At 44.8% G+C, this 19,697-nt stretch overlaps 1 protein-coding gene and 1 long non-coding RNA gene across 3 annotated transcripts; both read right to left on the bottom strand.

Moving 5' to 3' along the window:
• Window positions 1-2,716: 2,716 nt before the first annotated feature.
• LOC116788925 (potassium channel subfamily K member 16-like) lies at window positions 2,717-16,017 on the bottom strand. 2 transcript variants are annotated; one of them, XM_032692163.1, is made up of 5 exons: window positions 13,718-14,069; window positions 11,663-11,783; window positions 8,159-8,325; window positions 6,439-6,607; window positions 2,717-3,668 (listed from the first exon to the last, which is right to left on the bottom strand). In XM_032692163.1, exons 1-5 carry the CDS (start codon window positions 13,910-13,912, stop codon window positions 3,352-3,354), a joined length of 969 nt encoding a protein of 322 aa, XP_032548054.1. In that variant the 5' UTR covers window positions 13,913-14,069; the 3' UTR covers window positions 2,717-3,351. The 2 variants fall into 2 exon arrangements, with proteins under 2 accessions (XP_032548054.1, XP_032548055.1); XM_032692164.1 differs by lacking the exon at window positions 6,439-6,607 and having other exon boundaries at window positions 3,446-3,668; window positions 13,718-16,017.
• A 2,998-nt stretch (window positions 16,018-19,015) lies between these two features.
• LOC116788477 lies at window positions 19,016-19,651 on the bottom strand. The gene is made up of 2 exons (XR_004357646.1): window positions 19,460-19,651; window positions 19,016-19,195 (listed from the first exon to the last, which is right to left on the bottom strand). It is a non-coding gene; the product is annotated as an uncharacterized LOC116788477 (long non-coding RNA).
• Between the last annotated feature and the right edge of the window lie 46 nt (window positions 19,652-19,697).

Here is a 19,697-nt window from a genome sequence, read left to right as displayed (position 1 = left end):
ATATCAGCAGCTCCTATCTCTACCCCTCGTGTCTGCATGGGACCCTGCCTGCCCTCCAGGCTACCACAGCCTGGGCCAGCTCACCCTGCCCCCAAAGCCTGCACCCAAACCTGATTTTTTGTACATTTTTTTTCTAGATTGATCCCTTTCACTGTGGGACAGGTGGTGGGAATGTGCCTCTCGATCCTGCAGCAGATGTTATGCACGGGAAGGTCGTGCGTGGGGCATGTGATAGGAGTGTACTCCACTTCACTGGCACCTTGCATGCTGCCAGTGAGGGTGGTTTGCTGACAGAAGGCCGTCACATTCCCAGCTGACCTCCACAAAGCTGTTTCAGTGTGGGTATAAGGCAGGATCCCTGGCTGGACCGGTTTGAGGTGCCCATCCCCATCTCCTTCTGGAGAATGAGGCATGTTTTTAGCCCTTAGCAAGCTCGTATGAACTCGATAAAAATACAGGGTGGCTTCCTCCGGCTCCCACTGACAAAACCCGAACAGCACAGCGGGAGGTGGAGTAAAACTACCCAAACTTGGCAGGAACGCGGAGGGAGAGGGTCTGCGGTACACAGCCACGAGAGGGCACGAGCAGCAAAGCTAAGACCCTTCTTCAAAAGGGCTCCCCGCGGGGCTGAGGATTTATGAATGACCGGTCTTCTTTCTCAGAGCAGCTGAGCTTCTCCTTGTGTATGTGGATTTCTGTGTTCCCAGGCTGGCATCTACAGCTGAAGGGACACCTCAGTTCTTGGTGCCCGAAGGAGGACAGCCCCATGATGGGCATTCCTGGCTAATGCTTCCTGCATCCCCCATCCCTGGGTAACTTTTCCAGTCCCTCTGTGCCGCATCCTTACCTGGGAAGTGTGGCAAGAGGAACGAGTTAAAAGGTGAATCACCTGCCCCCTATGGCAGTAACTGCACAGGGCAGATGGACTCTTGAGAGTGGGAAGTGCTTGGGTTTCAGGGCTTATTTTTAAACATCCACCAGTGCAAAGGAAAGAGAATTTGTCCTATTTTGCAGCAAAGCCTGGCTCTGTGCTTGCTGTTTACAGTCAGAGCCCATGGGATGTCCCTCTTGGCCTTCCTGAAATGTCTGAAAAAAGCATCTTCAGTTCTTCTGTGTTGCAATGGGACATCACCAGCTTGTTCTAGAGCTAGGTTGATAGGTTGTTATTTGTCACAACAGGGAGCAAGTGGGACAATGGGAAGAAGTTGAAGAAAACCCTTCATTGGGTCTGGGGGGGCATGGAAGGAATTATGAGAGGCTGTGCAAAATGACTATTTCACCCCAAGGCAGGACCACCCCACCCTAAACCAGCCCTGACAGTACCTCCATTAGACTGGGAGTGGGGTTAATTGTCCCTGTAAGAAGGGATGGGGGGAAAAAAAAAAAAAGAAGAGAAAAAATTATACTTGGAAAATAATAATGTGGGTCACTGCTCGGTCAGAGGGAAAACAGAGATGTGAAGAGATCCCTGCCTGGGAGCATTCAGCAGCTTTCTCTGCCTGGCTCTGGTGTTGCCCTGTGACAGCAATACGATTCTAGCTTGCACAAGGACCACTGTGTCTATGATACCCTTGATACCCTTCCCTAATTTCAGTCAGTTCTTGCTCCTGCTGCCTCAGAAAGGTTTACTGACAGTGAGACATATGAGGTGAGAAGTCAGCCTTGAGGCTAACACTGGAAAATAATTTGTGGAGGGAAAGAAAGTACATATTTGGTCAGTTTACATGCCAGGTCTTGAACCAGCAGAACTGTTCTGGCAGAAGCATGATTCTGTTTGACTGAAACAGTTAGATTCCAACTTCAAGGCAGATTGCATCTTTATGACCTGAAATTACTTTATAGCTGTAATTTATTCTCCCTTTCCTACAGGAATAACTCTGGCAAGGACTGCTCTTGCTGTAACTAACACCCAGAGGGTGATCAAAGAACAGTTATTCAGTCTGACAAAACAGGAGCTTGAGTGGCTCACAAAACCTGTCGTGTTCAACACCGTCAAAGAGAGGCACTTTGTGTACTAAAGCTATGGACTGCCTTGGGTGGGTCCTGTGGGCGCTGATGTGAGTTCAGTATGTGGGCAAGTTCATAGGATTTGATGTACAGAGACCCCACCACCTGTTTTTGGGCAGCCTCGAGCCCCCAGCTACTGGAAGAGGGATTTGACCCCAGTGCTGGGTCATGGCAGAGCTGCCTCTTTCTTACATTCTTTGGAGGCATGATCAGAGGTAGGGTATTGGACTAGGCTGACTTTTGGTGTGACCATATACACCCATGGGACGTGTGTCTATGACTGTGGCTACCCCAGCTGCTTTCCCAGTGCTTCAGGGTTGGGTTTCCCTGCACTTTTGACACACGGAAGGCACATGGCACATAGATTGAGCCTTTGAAGGTCAGAGTCTTCCCCCAGAGGTGGCCTGCAAGCCAGACAGTACATCTGAAAAACCATGCCCAGGTCCAGCATCCTTTTTTTTTCACCTGGTTGAAGGTTTAGACACCACTCACACTTGGAAAGCTACAGCCCCTCAGAATGACTTCATGGTTCCTATGCAATACAAACATAGCAGCAAGGCCCTGAGGCAGTGAGGATTCCTCCTTTCAAACTGGTCTCTGTTCTTCTAAAAAGCTTATGGAATAAAATTATTATAACATTTGAATTCAAGACATGGGTTTATGTGCTCTTCATAAACACCGTCAGAAAGGGTTTTCAGAGCCACAGGGATAAAAGGTAAAATTGCCTTTATTCAACTTAGTATAAACCAGGAAGAGGTAGAATGAATCATTTCCAGCATGCTAACCTTTTCATAACCCTGTCCATTAGATGCTTCTGATGTCTTTGAACTGAGCCCAGATCTTGCCATTTAAACACATCTTTCAGACCACAACACTTTATCCAATATGATGGCTCAAATCAGGCATCTATTCAGTTATTTATTTCTCATATATATCCTTATTTCTTCTTCCAAAAGTGCTATGCAATGCCTCAGAAAAGCTTGTGCATGTCAGTTCCTGGAAGAGATATGATTTCTTGCAAGCAGCAAAATCCAAACAGAGCCAACAAGCTCCACCGTGCCCCTCCTCTGCATTTTTGTGAAAGCACCTTAAAAACACATTGCAAAGCAAGTGCAGTTCTCAGGTTGTTAGCACAACCCAGCTGCAAATTGAGGAGCAAATTTCTTACCATTAATATTCAGGCTTTGTGCAACTTTGAGTCTTGAGTTCTAAAAAGTCATATCTCAGCAAAAGGCAGGAAAAATTTTATTTCCATGGGATTTTCTTTAGAATAACTAACTATCAACTCTCCGATGAAGAATTCAACCTCTTATATGTTATGGCAATAGTTTTTCTGTTAGAAAACTATTTTTTTTCATTGTTTGTGTGTTCAGAATCTGCTGTTAACGACTCCATTTTCTGTGCATCCCCTCCAGCACGTGGTGGCAGTAGTTCTTCTTCTGGAATAAACTGAACAGGCCAGCATCTTCTTTGCTGGCTTGCTCCATTGTCCTTACTCACCTTTCCAATTTGCTGGAGATCCTTGACAATTATTTTTTCGGTATCTTCTAGTACCGTTGTCAATAAATTAAACAGCAGAGCAATCCAGGCAAGGCCGAAAAGAATCCAAATGGCCACCAGCACTCGATAGTAGGAAAAGTAATTCCTGCCAGACTGTTTGCCTGAAGATAAGGGGAGAGAAAGAAGAAGAAAATTAACAAGTTAAAATTGCCTTGCCAAAGTAAAGTGGAACAGTTTAATGAATTCATCAATATATCTTACACTGAGAACTTCAGGGTGACTTTTTCATTGTAGTGGAGACTCTCACCTCTCCAGCATTAGATTAAGGCTGAGCAATGGTTTTTTGTGTTTATTGTTGCAGTAAACTGATATATGCTAGCACAAATATGCTGGCCTGTCAAAAGACACACTGAGATTGAAGTGAATCATTCCATGGTTCTATGATTCTGTGATTGAGGTGAATTAGCATGAGAGCAGGATATTTTTTTCCCCTTATAGCATATCACTCCTGGTTCAACTGCTGCATTTACAGGTAAATGCAATTATGTGGGAAGTAGTGTTAAATTATACTGTATTATCTTGGAAATATTCCCAAACTCCCAAAGCATAAAAAGCAGAGCACAGTGGGCTGCTATAATCACACAACCATTACTACCTGGGTTATTGTAATTCTCTGTATTTCTAACAGAGTGTGATTACAACCTAGTAAATATTTCCTTAAATTATAGGTACCTGTGTTCATACAAAGAGAGTATTTGCAATTCTACCTTACTTTTCAATGGTTTCAGGTTTTTTTCCATTAAAAAAGCTAGGTGACTGATGAGAAGTCATTGACACATGCCAAGAACACAACTTTCTGCACTGGAAACCAGTGAACCAAAGCTCATTTCATGCAGTCCAACCCTCTTAGCATCAGCCAGTATCTCACACTCGCTGTTCTGTGTGGGTCATTTAGTCTGATCAGCAATCTACCCCCAACACACGACAAAGCATTTGCTCCTACTGAACTTGGTCCCACAGAACATTATCATCATGATACAGATGATGTGGCACTGGCATCTGCAGGAAAACTTGGTGATATTGCTTATTGAGTGCTCCAAGTCACTGCCAGGGGTGACACAGCCATGTCCATGGACAGGGAGATCACCACAAACCTGGTGGATCACTTCCCTTTGAGAACCTGTGTGGAAGGAGTCAGGATGCTGGCAACTCTTGTCAAATCCTGCAGTGCTCTGAACTGCACAGGTTAATGTGCAAGATTTTTGTTCTTTGTCATGCAGGAGCTCTGGAAATGGGGTAGGACTGGGCAGGTTTGTCCTCATGGATAGATATCCAACAGTTGTTTCTTTTCCTTCTGCTGGAGTTGAGTTGGCAGAGACATTCTCAGCCTTGGTACAAAGCATCTCCTGGTGCTCTTATCCGAAGTTCAAGATGTGGGGTTAGCAAAGCAACTGGCAATGTCTTTATAATTTTAGCTCAAAACTGGACTTGAGCAGGGCACATATTTGGTTAACAGCCCACAGGGAGTTTCATCCTAGAGGTATCACCTATATGCACATATATTCCAAACAGTTAAATCCAGGTTCTGCCACCTTCCTAGCGTGTCTCCCTACCCAAAACAGCCTTAGCTACAAAACAGTTTTGAATTACTAAAATGCAAATAAACTCAAACCTATTCTGTTCTGCTTGGCCAGCACAAAACCACTTGTCATCTGTAAGCAATGCCTGACACTCAGAGCAGTCACTGATTCTGCTTGCCTCACTGTGAAGATGTGAAGCATTAAACCTATCACCATTTTATTACTATTGTTAAGGCAAATTAAGATAAATACTGGCAGGGAAAAATATTTCAGCTCCAGTTAAGTCATCCTAATGAAGGTGAAATCATAAAGCCAGGACGCCTATCTAATTGTTATTTTTAAATAACAATCAAAAAAATTAAAATACAATTAATTGCATTTGTAAAGTAATATGGCTGCAGAGGAGGAAAGTGCTGTAGAGGTTGTGGTGGATTTCTGTCCCTCAGAAAGGAACATGAGGCTTCCAGATTCTCTGTAGGGACAGCACAGTATTAACTAAACAGCTTCCTTTGCATATCCCCACTGAGGAGAAGTTCAGGCTGGCAAGATGCTGGCAGGACAGATGGTTGTAGAGAAATCTTTGATTCTCCATGGAGTCCAGGTGTTTGCTTGCTTCTTCTGTGGACACTGATTTGGCTCCTGGTGAACATTTTGGACTTCCTCTGGAAATTCCTCGGAGAGTGTATTTTGGTCAGCAGATCCACAGAAGCATTTTGAGAAGCATTCTGGAATGCTTGAAGGTATCTTAAACAGTTTTTCTTCAGGGGAAGTCCTAAGCTCTGGTTTGTGAAGACAAGAGAACCTTCAGAGATGCTCAGGAGATCAAAGAAGGCCACTTTTGCAGTGATACATATCTTTAGGCCCACTTCTCAAAGAGTGAGTAGATTTCTTCACTTTCCCATGACTGGGATTTCCACCTCTCCATCTGTTGTGTAAAATCATGTCTTCTGAAATGTGATCACTTATTTCTTTACTCTACACTTTGAAACATAAGTCTTAGATAGCTAAAGCAGTGATATGTGCCTTGTTTTGTATGACTGTCTCTAACTGTTCCCTTTTGGTGTGTACAAATTGCCAAGCTCATTGAATTCTCCCCTTACACTTCTCCCTTCCTCACCAAAATACTTGTCTTCTTTGCATCCCAAAGCACCTCATTTAATTATATTTGTCAGCACATAAAATCCCTGAGAAAAGAGTTTTTCCCCCAGAATAGCACAAGGCAAAGACTAGTCAAAGACTCCTGCTGACGATTTGTCTCTACAGCACACTGGTGGCCTGTGCAGTCAACCCATGGGAATCACAGTCATAAACCTGCTGTTTTGATGTGTTTCCTCTCTGCAGTCAACCTTACCTACTACATAATCTCCAAAGCCAATGGTGCTGAGGGTGATAAATGCAAAGTAAATTCCTTCGCTGTAGGACCAGCCCTCTGTCATCTGGAAGAAGACTGATGGCAAGCACAGAAAAACTAGGATCCCCGTTGCCAGGAAGAACAAAAGGGTCAGAAATTTGATCTTCTTCTGAAAAATAAACCAGTTCAATTATAATTATGATTTGACACGCTAGTAGGCCATACATAGTGGTGGCTGTTCAAAGTGGGTGGCTATCTAGGACCACAGGGACAAAAGGATTTCTACTGAGTGCTTTTCCTCTGGAAGCACCCCAGCCTTGCTTGGGAGCAGGGGGAAGCCATGTGTTATGGGTGTTGCATGTCCACAGTAGCCCTGGAAGATGTAGTCTTTTATGTGATTGTATCAATGACCATAAGCATAGGAGAAATTCCTATCCAATGATTTTTCTGGAGTCAGACTATTTCCACTTATCATTAGACTACATCATTTTTAATGTTTAGGCATTCAGGGTTGCCAGTTAAAGACGTTTAAATTTGCCTGGGAAAACGGACTTTTTTATAAAAAATATTTGCACCATTTCTGACAGTATTATCTTCAAGAGTCTTGATTATTGACTTTTTTTCTCATTGCATCAGTGCCACAACTTTTCTCCTACCCAGTGAATATCTTACTACAAGAAGACCTTTAACTAATGAGATGCCTGATAAAGAAGTCCTGGACAGTGACTTTTGAACCATTCTACTTCCCAGCAGTCATGAAGAAGCCTTGACTGGAGAAAAAGACTCATTATATGTTAAGATTTATCAACCAGGTGTGCATATATTTCATGTATAGATTTTTATTAGTCCAGATTGCCTGAAAATCAATGGCAACTGTTGGATAATTTTCCATGTCCTCATGCATTGTGCATTTGCTTGTGTCTGTATCTGAGCCCTAATTTCTATTTAAGTTTGTCAGATATGGCAAGAAATTCAGCAATCTGAACAGGGTTATCTGTAGCATTCATACCTTATCCTGAAAGAGAACAGTAGGAGACACAGAAAAGCTATTCTCACTTCCTCAGCAGTGGTGAGAGAAAGGGAGGAGCTGCAAATAACTTGGGACATACACCAGACAAGACACATCCTGTTCTCTAGCCCTTTACAGGTGTCTCCTCACCTTTCAGCAGCTGGGTTCAAATGAACAACTTCAGCCTGATGCTTCCTTATTGCCAAAGTCAAGGGTGGAGAGGGAGTAAAGGACTGTGTAATGAGTTAGGAGCAGTGACACGCTATTCATTGAGTCAATATTCATTAAAAACTCTGCAGCTCACCTACTTTTAACAGCTTTTCACAGCTCACCTGCTTTTTGCTGCCTCATGGTGAGATGTTTAATGATCTTTACTGGTTATAAAGGGAGGCATGTACTCCCCTAGAGTGTTAGGTCCCGAGGTAAGTGTCTGGAGAAGTGGGATGGGATGCCCACTCTCTCCACTGATTGCTGAAGGGGGTTGGATGTCTGCATTTAGATGGGAAGATAAAATGCATCCCTTTCTCTGAATATCTCTGCAGTTGCCATGTCTGCTTAGCTCTGTGAGTGAAGAATGTGTCTCTCCCTCTCCTAGCACATCTAACATAGCATGAGAACAAATAAATTAGAGGATAAGGCAGCATAAAACTTGAGAAAAAGAAAAATTAGAATTGAGCATATAACTGTACCTGAGTAAGTAGAAACAATTACCTTTCTCATTCCTTTCTCATACAGGAATTTCCCCAGCTTTTTACACAGCAGTGAGAGCATCTTACCAACACGGTGCAGAAAAACAATGTTGAGAGGGATTCCAAAGAGAGCAAAAAACACACAGAAGATCTGTCCCCCAACAGTTCTGGGATGTAACGTGCCATAGCCTATGAAAAAAAGATTGGTTAGAGAAGATATTCCAGCGTACTGGAGCAGTCCACAGTCATGTTCAACCCTACCCCCAATCCAGCCTGCCTGTGACCCCAAAAGATGTGGTTGGCACTTCTCAGGACATGTGAATTATTTTCTTCTCTGAAAAAGGCAGTAAGCAGATGAAGTGATTCACCCAGCACAGACTTAGTGGGAACAAAAGTTCAATCTAGAAGCAGCTATGGGAAATGTGCTCTGTCCTGCAACAAATACATGGAAAGACAGAAAACAGAAGTCTGAGGATCTGGAAGATATCAAGGCTGGAGTCCCAGGCTGTTGGAATCACATGCAGCCATTTCTAGCTTCTTGTTGATCTGCCTGTATGTTAGTGACCTCTCTGGCTAAATCCCAGTAAGCTGGTGTGTCCAGATACTGGCTCCAGTCTCAAGGAGTGCAGTGTGCATTGGAATAGATGGTGCTAATTAGTCCAGATCTCAGTGGTGGCTTATTTATTCACGCCACAGAGATATTTGTCTTAAAGTCCTACTAAAAGAAGATTTATCTCAGTAGGGGAACAACTCCAAACATGTCTTTTAATGATCTGGAGACTCTTCGACCCCATGAGGTACATCCCTGAGTGCAAGAGTACTGCACTTTGTGTTTGTCCTTACTCTATCAGTGACCCTGGGAAAAGGCATTTCCCAAGCACAGTTCATCTCAAGGCATGCATTACATGGAAAATGCAATGTTTTCTTTTCGGGGAAAAGACAAATAAAACAACTGAGTGATTATTTTTGTCTACAAGATCCCAAATGCATGAGTTGTGTTGTGCTCCTGTTGCAGAAATATTCCATTTTCATGGAAAAAAAAAGCTGGTGAAGAGAAGTACCTGACACGCCGTCACAACACACCTTTGTGGTGAAGGTGCAGAGAAACAGGCAGATTTGTACCCTTCCTGGGAAAGCCGGTGTTCCTGCACTGGTTTTGGCTGGTATAGAGTTAATTTTCTTCCCATCAGCTGGTATGGGGCTGTGCTTTGGATTTGTGCCAGAAACAGTGTTGCTAATTAAGCCATGTTTTGGTTATTCTTGAGCAGGGCTTGCACAGAGTCAAGGCCTTTTCTGCTCTTCACCCCACCCCACCAAGGAGGAGGCTGGAAGTAAACAAGGAGCTGGGAGGGGACACAGCCGGGACAGGTGACCCCACCTGACCAAAGGGACATTCCAGACCATCTGGTGTAATGCTCAGCATATAAAGCTGGGGGAAGAAGAAGGAAGTGAGACACATTCAGCGTGATGGCTGTTCCTGTGCCACTCATGGGCAGGCTGGAACTCCAGTGAACCTGAGTTCACAGACAAAGGGACTGTGGATGAGTCCAGGTGGGAGTAGGGCACCCTGAAGCATCTGTGGCTCTGGATAAGCCCATGACAGAGCAGGTCCATCTTAAAGGGCCTGTGGCTATGTCTGTGCCACAGCAGGTGCACCTGTGAAGGGATTGTGGCCCAGGGATGAGTCCACGCTGCAGCAGGTACATTGGATCATCCGTAGCTGTGGATAAGTCCATGCTGGAGCAGCTCAAAGCATGTGTCCATGGATAAACCCATGACAGAACAGGGCACCCCCTGGAGGGACTGTATCCAGGTGTGAGGTTATGTTGGAGCAGGTTCACTTCTGAAGGGACCGTGGCTGTGGGTAAGGCCATGCTGGAGCTGGTACAGCTCTGAAAGTGTTGAGGCCCATGGATAAGGCCATGCTGGAGCAGGTGCACCTCAAGGTGACTATGGCTGTGGATAAGTCTATGCTGCAGCAGGTACAGCTCTGGAGAGACTGTGGCTCACGGATAAGGCTCCGCTTGGAGCAGGTACAACCCTAAGGGACCTCAGTCTGTGGATAAATCCAAGCTGGAGCAGAGGCAAAAGGAAGTGTTCATTGCAATGTTAAACCACGTGACCTGGCTCAAAGGGACCGGGGCGGAGATTGTAAAGGAAATATATTGTTGTAACCTGGGACCTGAGTTGCATATTATGGGAATTACTATAGCAGGAACCACCAGAACCAGTGGAGAAGGCTTGCAAGAAGCAGTGCAAGTGCAGCAGTGACCCAACCTGAGCTGCCTTTGGTGATCAGTAACTCTACCTAACACAGCTCCTCTCCTGTCCTGAGTGACCACCACAACAGATTGAGCCCAAAGTCATGGCCTAAATGAACTCACTGGGCATTTTGTGGACATCTCTGGACCTTTATGGGCATTTTACAGACATTTCACAGGGGTAATCCATAGACTAAGGGAATGATATCTGTGTATTATATCAAAGGATGGGAAGAATGGTGGTGAGTATTGAAAATGTATTGGATAGTGTGAGACTTGGGCATGATGTAAATGGTACATGAAATGAGGGGTAGGTGTGCTTATTTTGGCTGGGGTATCTTAACTTTCTTCTTTGGATTTGTGCTGAAAACAGTGTTTCTAATTGAGAGATGTTTTAGTTCTTGCTTTGCAGCACTTGCACAGAGCCAAGGACTTTCCTGTTGTTCCTCTACAGCAGGAGATCTCCGCATGGGTTTATGCAACACCTAAACACCTGCCATGATGCTGGGACAACATTTGGGCCTTTGTAATATGTAACACTCATGGAGCAGCTGTGCTTAGGGTGTAGGGGGAGGGAGGCCTCAGCTTCACTGTGCAAAAACATAGATTTAACTTCCACTTCATGAGAGTGTGAAGCAGGTGCCAACAGTATGGATTTTGTGCTTAAGCTTGGCAGGTCTGCACTTTTTGGGATGCATATTTGAGAGAAAGGGAGAAGCAGGTAGGAGCAGGCAGGCCCTGAAAAGGTCAGAACAGCTTGAAGCAGCAGCATAAAAGTCTCATTATCTGCCTTTCACTCTTCCCATTTTTTTCCTCCTGGCATATTACTAATTCAATATGTGAATTAACAGCTCAAGACAGGTTATTGAGACAGTGCCCATGCCCCAGCAGGGTTCACTTACTTCCTACCTTTTTTTTATCCTTTACAGCACTCTCAGATTTAAAGCCTATTTGACCCTGGAGTAAAGACCAGGAAAGTGATCTCCCACAAACAACTGTCAGCAGAGCAAACATTTTAACAGATGGCTTGAAAAGAAGAAACAAGTGGGAAATAATATGAAAGGCTACTGCTATTGGACAAGTCAAAATAATGCACGAAGAGCTGTGCAGTGGTAAGGACTAAGTCCATGGCTGCTTACTGTCAGTGACAATGAAGGGCTGGAGTTTTTATCCTGGAGAGTATTATCCATTCATGTCCTAATAACCAGAGGTAATAAGCATCATTCACGCATGAAGCACACATAAATGAAAAGCATTAGACCTACCTATTGTGGAGACAACTGTGCCTGCAAAGAAGAAGGAGTTACTGAAATCCCAGTTGCTCTCTTCAAACCGTGATTCATTTCCAACAGGGTATACTCCATTTTGAATGGCTTCAGTCAGGTTCTGGGAGAGAAGGCAAAGCTTGGTATCATCATGACTGCTTTTCTGAAGTACATGCTGCAAGAATACTGCAGGTATATCCAACTACTGCTCCTTTCCTGTGAGTACCACTCACCTGACTGTGGTAATCCTCTACACTACTCACACCTTCATCTCCAAGGTTGGGTAGCAGTTGGTGGTTTTCAGTGTTCATCTTCTGCCCTGTTTATGCTGACTGCCTTAGTGGGTGTTATGAGAACTTTTAGTGCTTTTCCTTTCAGTGGGATCAAGGACCTTGATTCTTTTAGGCTGAGTACTTTGGGTAAAAATGATCCTATACATGGCTAGGATGTGGCAGAGCTAGACTAAGGGATGGGATGGCTGGTTGCTAGATTTGGATTCGCCCTTGAGGTGGCACTGGTGGATCCAGGATCTGATCACCCACCTGTGCACAGGCACACTGAGCAGTGACTTTGATCCGTGCCAGGGGTGCATCGGGGAGTTGTGGCAGGGTACATATGACATACACCCAGAATTTAATTTTAGGGCTGTATTCTGGTTAGTGTCACAGAATTACCTTCAGAGAAAGTCCATTGATTTGCAAAGCTGGGCATATACACTCTTCTCCAAACTGCATGCATGAACACACATGCACATATTTGCAAAGTGGCCTTTGAGATGAGGTTAGAGGAACATCTGTCAGAGATGGTTTGGAGTGAGTTGAGACTGCCCTGCCATAGGGGGCTTGACTATCCAAGCCTCTCAAGAGTGATAGATGCCCTGTCATCTATCACTTTAAGCATTTTCAGACTCTTCTTTCCCTTGGTTTTAATTCTAAGTGCTGTTAATTTATTTAAGTTTAAAAAAAAAATGATTAAAATAATTAAAATTGCCTTTAGCAAACAGAGAAGATCGGACTGGACATCTGTAAGGCAGGCTGTTTTGTAAAGAAACAATTGAGATAAAATCCAAGACAGAGCCCTGCCAGAGGCAACACACAAGCTGGAATAAATTGCACCAGCAAAGTCTTCCTCCCTGCTTCCTCCTTCACTATCCTTTTTGCTGGTGTTACAGAAAATCAGGGCTAACAAAAATCATTCCATAGCCCTTACACGAAGATTTCTTTGTCTTGAAAAGCTCATATTTTTTTTTCTCCTCTCATACCCATAAAAACCAATCAAGGTGAAGAGAGTGCATGTGTAGGTGAAAAGGGGGCTGAATTGCTGGTTGTGTTATTAGAAATACCAGTTCTTCCCCACCTTTCATTATTTTGCAAACAAGCCCATTAAGAGCTCCATTTGTTTCCCATGTGGAAATGCTTCCACGCAGAGCTTTCACTCCTCATTTTCTCTATCTTATAGCAGATAGAGCTAGGAAATAGTGATGATGGAGAGACAACTGTACTTCTCAGCTCCCTGTGCTGTGATCAGAAACACTTTCCCTCTGACCAGACTACCTGTTTCAGTTCTACACCATCTTCAGAAAGTAAGCCCTGACCATGCCACTCTCCTCGTAGTAATTTGGGCTTCTTTCCCCCTCCCCCCCATTCAGACCTTGCCTTATTGTTCCTTGGTGCTACCAGTGACACTGTTGTAAGTGGAAGCCACAGTCATTCATTTCAGACAGCCTTATTTTTCCTGCCATTCCACCCATTGTGTATGAGCACAGCCACACTGAGAGCTGAATCAACAGGAGGCAAGAACCCCCCCCCCCACCAAAAAAAAAGGACATTGCAGGATGGGGACTGTTAATAGCTACCACACAAGGTTTTGTCCAGCTACACAAGCTGTATTTACCTTCAGAGTGACCCGCTCAGACCGGAGAGGGGTTTGCTAAAAGCATCCAAGTGACCACATCAGGAGAGCAGTGAAAGTCAACCTGTGTAGCAAGGCTGAGTAGGAAACAACACCTAATGAGGAAAGAGCAGGGAGAAAGGACTTCCACAGGGTTCCACTTACCTTCATGAACTGCTCCATCTCCACCACCGTGAGCTGCCTGAAGCTCTGCAGAAAAGCCTCCTTCATCTGGGCAGCTGCCATTTTCTCCTGCTTCTCCGCGGTCCTCTCCAGTGCCTGGAACACCGCGGCACCCACCAGCAGGTACACAAAGTAGCCAGCCACCAGCAGACCTGTCTGCAGCTTGCCACTGCACATGGCCTTCAGTGGGACACAGAGAGGGACGAGGGAGTGAAAGGTGGCGATTAGTAAATCCCTCACGCTCCTGGGAAGCCTTCCCCTGGGCAGGAAGAGCCCTCCCAGCTCTGGCTTCCTCTGGGATCCTGTGCTGACAGGGACAGTGAGCTGCCAAATACATTCATTGGGAAGTTGGGTAAAAAAAAAAACCAAAACATAACGAACCCAAGAAAAAACTTTCCGCTCTGTGGGCTGCATGCTGTTTAGGGATTTCCTCTTGTCTGTGAAACTCTCCCTTGCTGATTTCTCAGGAAAAGTGGGTCAGCATGCGAGGAGCTGGCGGGTGGCCATCTCCTGCTCAAGAGGCTCTAGGGACAGGTGAGGATAGTCTGTAAATGGTCCACAGGGGAGTTTGCTTTGAAAAACATGATTTATGCTCTTGTGTCTCCTGCTGAGTCCAGGAACTGGACTCCAGGGCAAGCCTCGATGATCCCAGAAGCCTCTTCTTGCCCTGTGTTCAAGGGCAGCTTCAGGGAAATGCAACTGGATTGTTCTTGTCCACTTGGACTTACTTGTCCACTTCTAAGTGTCAGAGCTTGTTCCCATCAGAACTTGGGTACCACTGAGAAGAATTTGTAGGGTGGCAGAGGGAAGTCCTTGAATGAAGATATTGACTTGGGAACAGATAGCAGACAGATCTGAGCTTGGTTGCACCATGAACATTGTTAACCCTCAGATTAACTCTCTTGACTTTAGATTTTCCAGAATTTTCATTTGCTTTGTGCACAATTTCTTTCTTATTTCAGCAGATGCTCTACTTTAATGAGAAAACACTGTAGCAAATCACCCTTTGAAGAAGCATTTAAAATGTTCCATATAGTCTTCTCTTCAAGTCTTTGTGTTTTTATTGAGTTTAAAAATACAAGAAAAGGCAGAGGCTCTGGGATTAGTTTTGCAGAACTGGTGTAAACAAGAAGCAGCACATAGCTTCACTCTATCAAGTGCAGGTTGTCCTTTCACACATAAATCTGTTTGACCTCAGAGGAAAACAGGAAGACTATGAATGAAGGTAAGTATCTTTCCAAACCCTTAAACCTTTAAAGACTTTCCTTAGAGTTACTGGAAAAGGGTTTGTAGAAACAGGATGTGTCGTTTTTCCTTTCACTTCTTTTGAAGTTACGACAAAGGTGTGCTTCTTGCTCAGATTTAAATTATTTCTATAAAAATAAAGGCACCTATGGTTCACCATTTTGTGTCTCTCAGACTCCCAGCCCTGTGAGATAAGAGAACCCCCTTCACATATACAAATGCACCATTTCTTCATCTGCACAACAGACATGAAGATAATACAAGTGGGTTATTTCCTCAGATCATCTGAAGGGAAAACGGATGAAAAAGCCATGAAAGTCATGGAAGATTGTGAGAATTTGATATTGATTGCAGTTGTAGTGGTTTGATCAGGTGGGTAAGTGCCAAGAAACCTCACCTTTTTCATGCTCTCTCCTCTGAACCGTATACTAAGCTGGATTTCCCTCTAGTCCCATCTCCAAGATAGCAGGTTTGCTATTTGTGCATGCATCTTCTGGAGCCCTTGACTGCTAGGAAGATTGGTGACCTTTGTTTTTCTGTAGCTCTAGAACAGACAATACACATATACACATCACCTTATTCCAGTCTGTGTCTTCGTATGAATAACCTGCCTGCGAATCTGCAAAAACCACTACAGATTGTTCTGATGTGAGAGGTGTGTCCTATCACATGGCATCTTGTTCATACTTGAGTTGACACTTGCACAGGGAAGGAGAGAGGGAAAGAGGGAGGGAAAGCACAGTTCATTACTGTTGCTTTGGAGGAGACAAAGAAGAGGGAACTCATGTTCACTCAGTGGAATTCTTCACCTGAAGCCATTCCTCATAAAAGGAAGAATAATTTCCGTTAGCGGTGACTGCTCTTCTCCTTACTTTGCCTAGATTAAAAACTACAAAACGTGCTCTTGGTGGAGGCTGCAAGAGCTGTACCACTTATAGTTATTGAATGTCACTGGGCTGAGACAGTGCACCATCATCCCTCCCACCCCAGGGGTCTGGATACTGGGTTAGCCGGACACCATTCACCCCAGTTATGGAAACTGAGCACTTTCCAAGTGCTGGGAGCTGCTGTAGGTAAAACATCCTCATCTGAGGGCTGATGCTGGCACCTCACACCTGCTTCATAAGCAGAGTGATAACTTGTTTAGAGAGCTGGCAAGGTAAATGGGGAGAGTGTATCTGGTGAACCAGCCACCATTACCTTTTTGCACTGTGAGATCATGAATACATCCCACCTAGATGCAAGTTATCAAAGAAATCATAAAAGTCATAGAATGGTTTGGGTTGGAAGGGACCTTAAAGATCATCTAGTTCCAAACCCCCTGCTCTGGGCAGGGGGGCCACCGACTACATCAGGTGGGTCCATGCTCAGAGCCCCATCCAACTAGGCCTTGAACACTGCCAGGGAAGTTAGTACAACCCTACTAGTTAATCAAAACAAATCACTGGTGGGAGCAGCTTTTATCTCATGTTCCCCAATACCTCGGGCCATGTGGGCCAACAGGCCTATTCACTGGTACTTGTTTCTCAAGAAGGAACTGAAGAAATGGATGTAAGGCCTAATCACTGTGACTTTTAGTTGTGGGAAACCAACAAATCCAGCTACCAATTGGAACACTTCTCCACAACCCATAAATTGACAGGAGGACTTCTGCTGGCCCAGTTCCCTTGGGACTGCCCCACTGCCACCTGTCCTGTAGCTTGTAGTTACAGCAACAACAGGGCCTTTTGGGCTGCCTGATGCTGTGGGTTGGGATGTAGTTTCCTGGCAAGGACTGCCATGGCAGCAGGATGTGGCTGTCACGGCCCTGCAAACCCTTGTGCCCAGGTGCAGTGAGGGGTGGCAGCTCCCTCAGGCCCGGGAGCTGGGAGCTGAGCGTGCTGACACCACAGTCTGTCTGTCCCACTGTCCCCATCCACGGAGCAGGGCAGGCCTGAACACCCTCGGCAGGTTCAACCACCCCTGCAGGGTGATCGTGGGTCATGTTCATGGTGATGAGACAGGATGAGTTCAGGCTGGGAAGTCATCTTGTAGCTCAGAGTCACGTGCAGGGATGGCCAGGCAGGGCTTAGGGAGCGAGCCAGGCAGGGGTGTTTTTCTGATGGTGGGTTTGGCTCACTGGGGCCATGGCGGGGTTGGGAAAGGCTGGGGGAAGGTGGAAATGGATAACCTGCAGTGCTGCTGGAACAGGGACTGATAGCTGTGTGGGCTGGAGGTGAATCCTGGGCCACGGAGGGGGGAAGGGAAGCTCTGGGGGCTGGGTCATGGCCTTGGCAATCATGGATGCCGTGTGGCTAGTAAGGCAGTTAATCAATACTTTTTGTTCCTGAGCTGGGAGAGATCCATGGCACAGTTAATGGACAAGGGAAGGATAATAAAATCCTGTAACACTGCATTTTTAGTCTTAGAAAGCCAGATATTACTTTATTCACAGTGCTAAGGGGTGTGTGTGACTGACAGAATCCCAGCCTCCACACAGACACTGATGCAACCCTTTTTCACCTATGTATACACTTTTAACAAACAAAGAAATAATGTTCATTGGTTCTAAACTATACAATTCCCTTTCATTAATTAGTCTTCTATCCTCTACTGGTTATTAATTTCTCACTGTTCATGCTAATTAGGTCCATATTTTTAGTATCTTTTTCCCTCGGTAGGGATTTTCCAACATATATACTGAGTTTTTGTTAGCCTCTCCTTTATCTTCTGGTTTCTGCAGAATGTCCATGTGGTCCATAAATTCTGCATTCCTTGTATCCAATTTCAACAATACGTTTCTCTCTTCCTGGGCTTTGCTCATTGAAGCCTATCAAGGTTAGTTTATCAAAAGCTAAAGTTTCAGTAATTTTCCAAATTTTCTCACAATGTCAGTTTATGTTAAATTCTGCTGAATGCCAGCTAAAAGTCGTTTCAGGCCTCACACACTACTTATTAACAACTAATTAAAAGGTTAACTAAAACCATTAAAAAATTGGAAAAGTTATATCAATTCCAATAATTCCACATGCACTATTTACCCAGTCCATTGCAGGGAAACCCACGTAGTGAGATCCGGTGGTAATGGAGGGCAGGGAGCATTTCCTGCCTGTGACATGATGTGCTGGGACAGAGTTTTCTTACACTCAGTCCTGCTCTCACTCTTTTACACTCCAATCATACCCACAGTTTGGCCATTTCCTTTTTCTACATATGGCATTAGCTGTCTTGCTGCATCCTTAAGCATTCTGTGTCCTTAAGCAGATTATAGCCTGAAATTAATTTCAGTTTAATGGAAAATGTTATCAGTTTCCATGGAAATTACTTACCATGTGATCGTGGTTGTACTTCCTGTTGTGCTAAGGGCTAAAACCATTAGATTTTTTACACTTTCTTGCAGTTCTCCTATAAATACCTATTACTCATAACTGGTCAGAACATTCAGTCTTCAAATGTGGAATTTTGGTTTTTATACTGTGATCTTATGCCAGACTATTAAACACTTAGGCTAAAGCAGTATTCAACAGAGATCCTTATACTTCCTTTTTATTATTTTAGGTCTGCAAAGCCAAATTCCTGTGGATAACTATCTGCTGTCAAGGAAATGGGCTGATATCCATGAGTAAAGAAAATCCTGAAGCTGGTCACTTGCCTTTGCTAGTTGGCTGATACTGAGATAAGAGCTCCTCTGTTCAGGAGGTAAGGGCTGCTGTGCCAGACAGCCCAGCATGGAGAACTACCCAAGTGATCTGTGAGTTCGGGCCCACAGCGTTGGCCAGAGTGATCAGTTGAGCCCAGGAAGAAGGGAGGGTTATGGTAAAGATATTTTAAGATTTGGGTTTATTTTTCATTATCTCACTCTGATTTGTTTGGTAGAAAATTAAATATGTTTCCCCAAATTGAGCCAAAGTGATCTCCCTGTCCTTGTCTCAACCCACAAGTCTTTGGTCCTGATTTTCTCTCCCTGTTCCGCCAAGGTCAACACACCACAAGCACTGAGTACCAGTGCCTGCATTCCTCACTAAAGTGAGGCACAGACACTCAACAGAGGAAGCATTTGCTCAAATACACTATTTATTGGCATTTTTGCACTGAGTGAAGCCCCCAGACAGGCTGGACTCCCTCAAAAAGGGTGTGCAGTCAGTGTACAGATTGTAATGGGAATCTCTGGTTCCAGGCTCTTTGCCATGGACTCTTCAGCTGCCTCGGCTCTGACTTCCAGAGGAAATGTGTTTGCTGTAGAAGAAATGTTTGGCAGAAACTACCACAGCTGATAGAGCACTGTCTTCTCCATGTCCTGCATGCTATGGCCCGTGGCACCTGCTCTCAAACAACACTCCTCCCAAACAATAGAGAAGGTAGAGAGGCCCTCACTTGGACCCACCACAGCCAGATCATCCATTCCACAGAGAATTGTGCCAGCAGAAGAGCTTCTCAAGCTACAACGATAACCCATCTAAAAGCTTCTGATGGAAGCCACACCTTCAGTCTTTCAGCTACTTGACCTCCCAGTTCGGTCTGTATTTTGTGGGTGCCACCAATTTGGTTGCCTGGGGCCATTATAAATCGATGAGCTGGAGTGGAGATGAAGGGCGGGGCTGTCCTGGCTGTGATGTGATCTGGCTCTTGTGACATCACAGGCATTGTGTCACAGTGGGGGCAGCTAGAGATGGCCCCAGCAGGTAACGCTGCCCCAGTTGAGCCTGGAAAAGTGGTGAGTGCACACACACAGGGGTGA

Source organism: Chiroxiphia lanceolata, chromosome 6 (genome assembly GCF_009829145.1).
Source record: "Chiroxiphia lanceolata isolate bChiLan1 chromosome 6, bChiLan1.pri, whole genome shotgun sequence".
In the NCBI taxonomy this organism is placed as follows: domain Eukaryota; kingdom Metazoa; phylum Chordata; class Aves; order Passeriformes; family Pipridae; genus Chiroxiphia; species Chiroxiphia lanceolata.
The sequence above is the reverse complement of the archived record's forward strand: the minus strand, read 5'-3'. Positions and strand labels throughout refer to the sequence as shown.

Bases quoted from the DNA above. Each gene is read 5' to 3' on its own strand.
- LOC116788925 (XM_032692163.1), bottom strand. From the start codon at position 13,912: ATGTGCAGTGGCAAGCTGCAGACAGGTCTGCTGGTGGCTGGCTACTTT. The intron at 11,784-13,717 runs GTAAGTGGAACC...CTTCTCTCCCAG, and splicing joins AGATGGAGCAGTTCATGAAG to AACCTGACTGAAGCCATTCA. The intron at 3,669-6,438 runs GTAAGGTTGACT...CCTTATCTTCAG, and splicing joins CTTTGGAGATTATGTAGTAG to GCAAACAGTCTGGCAGGAAT.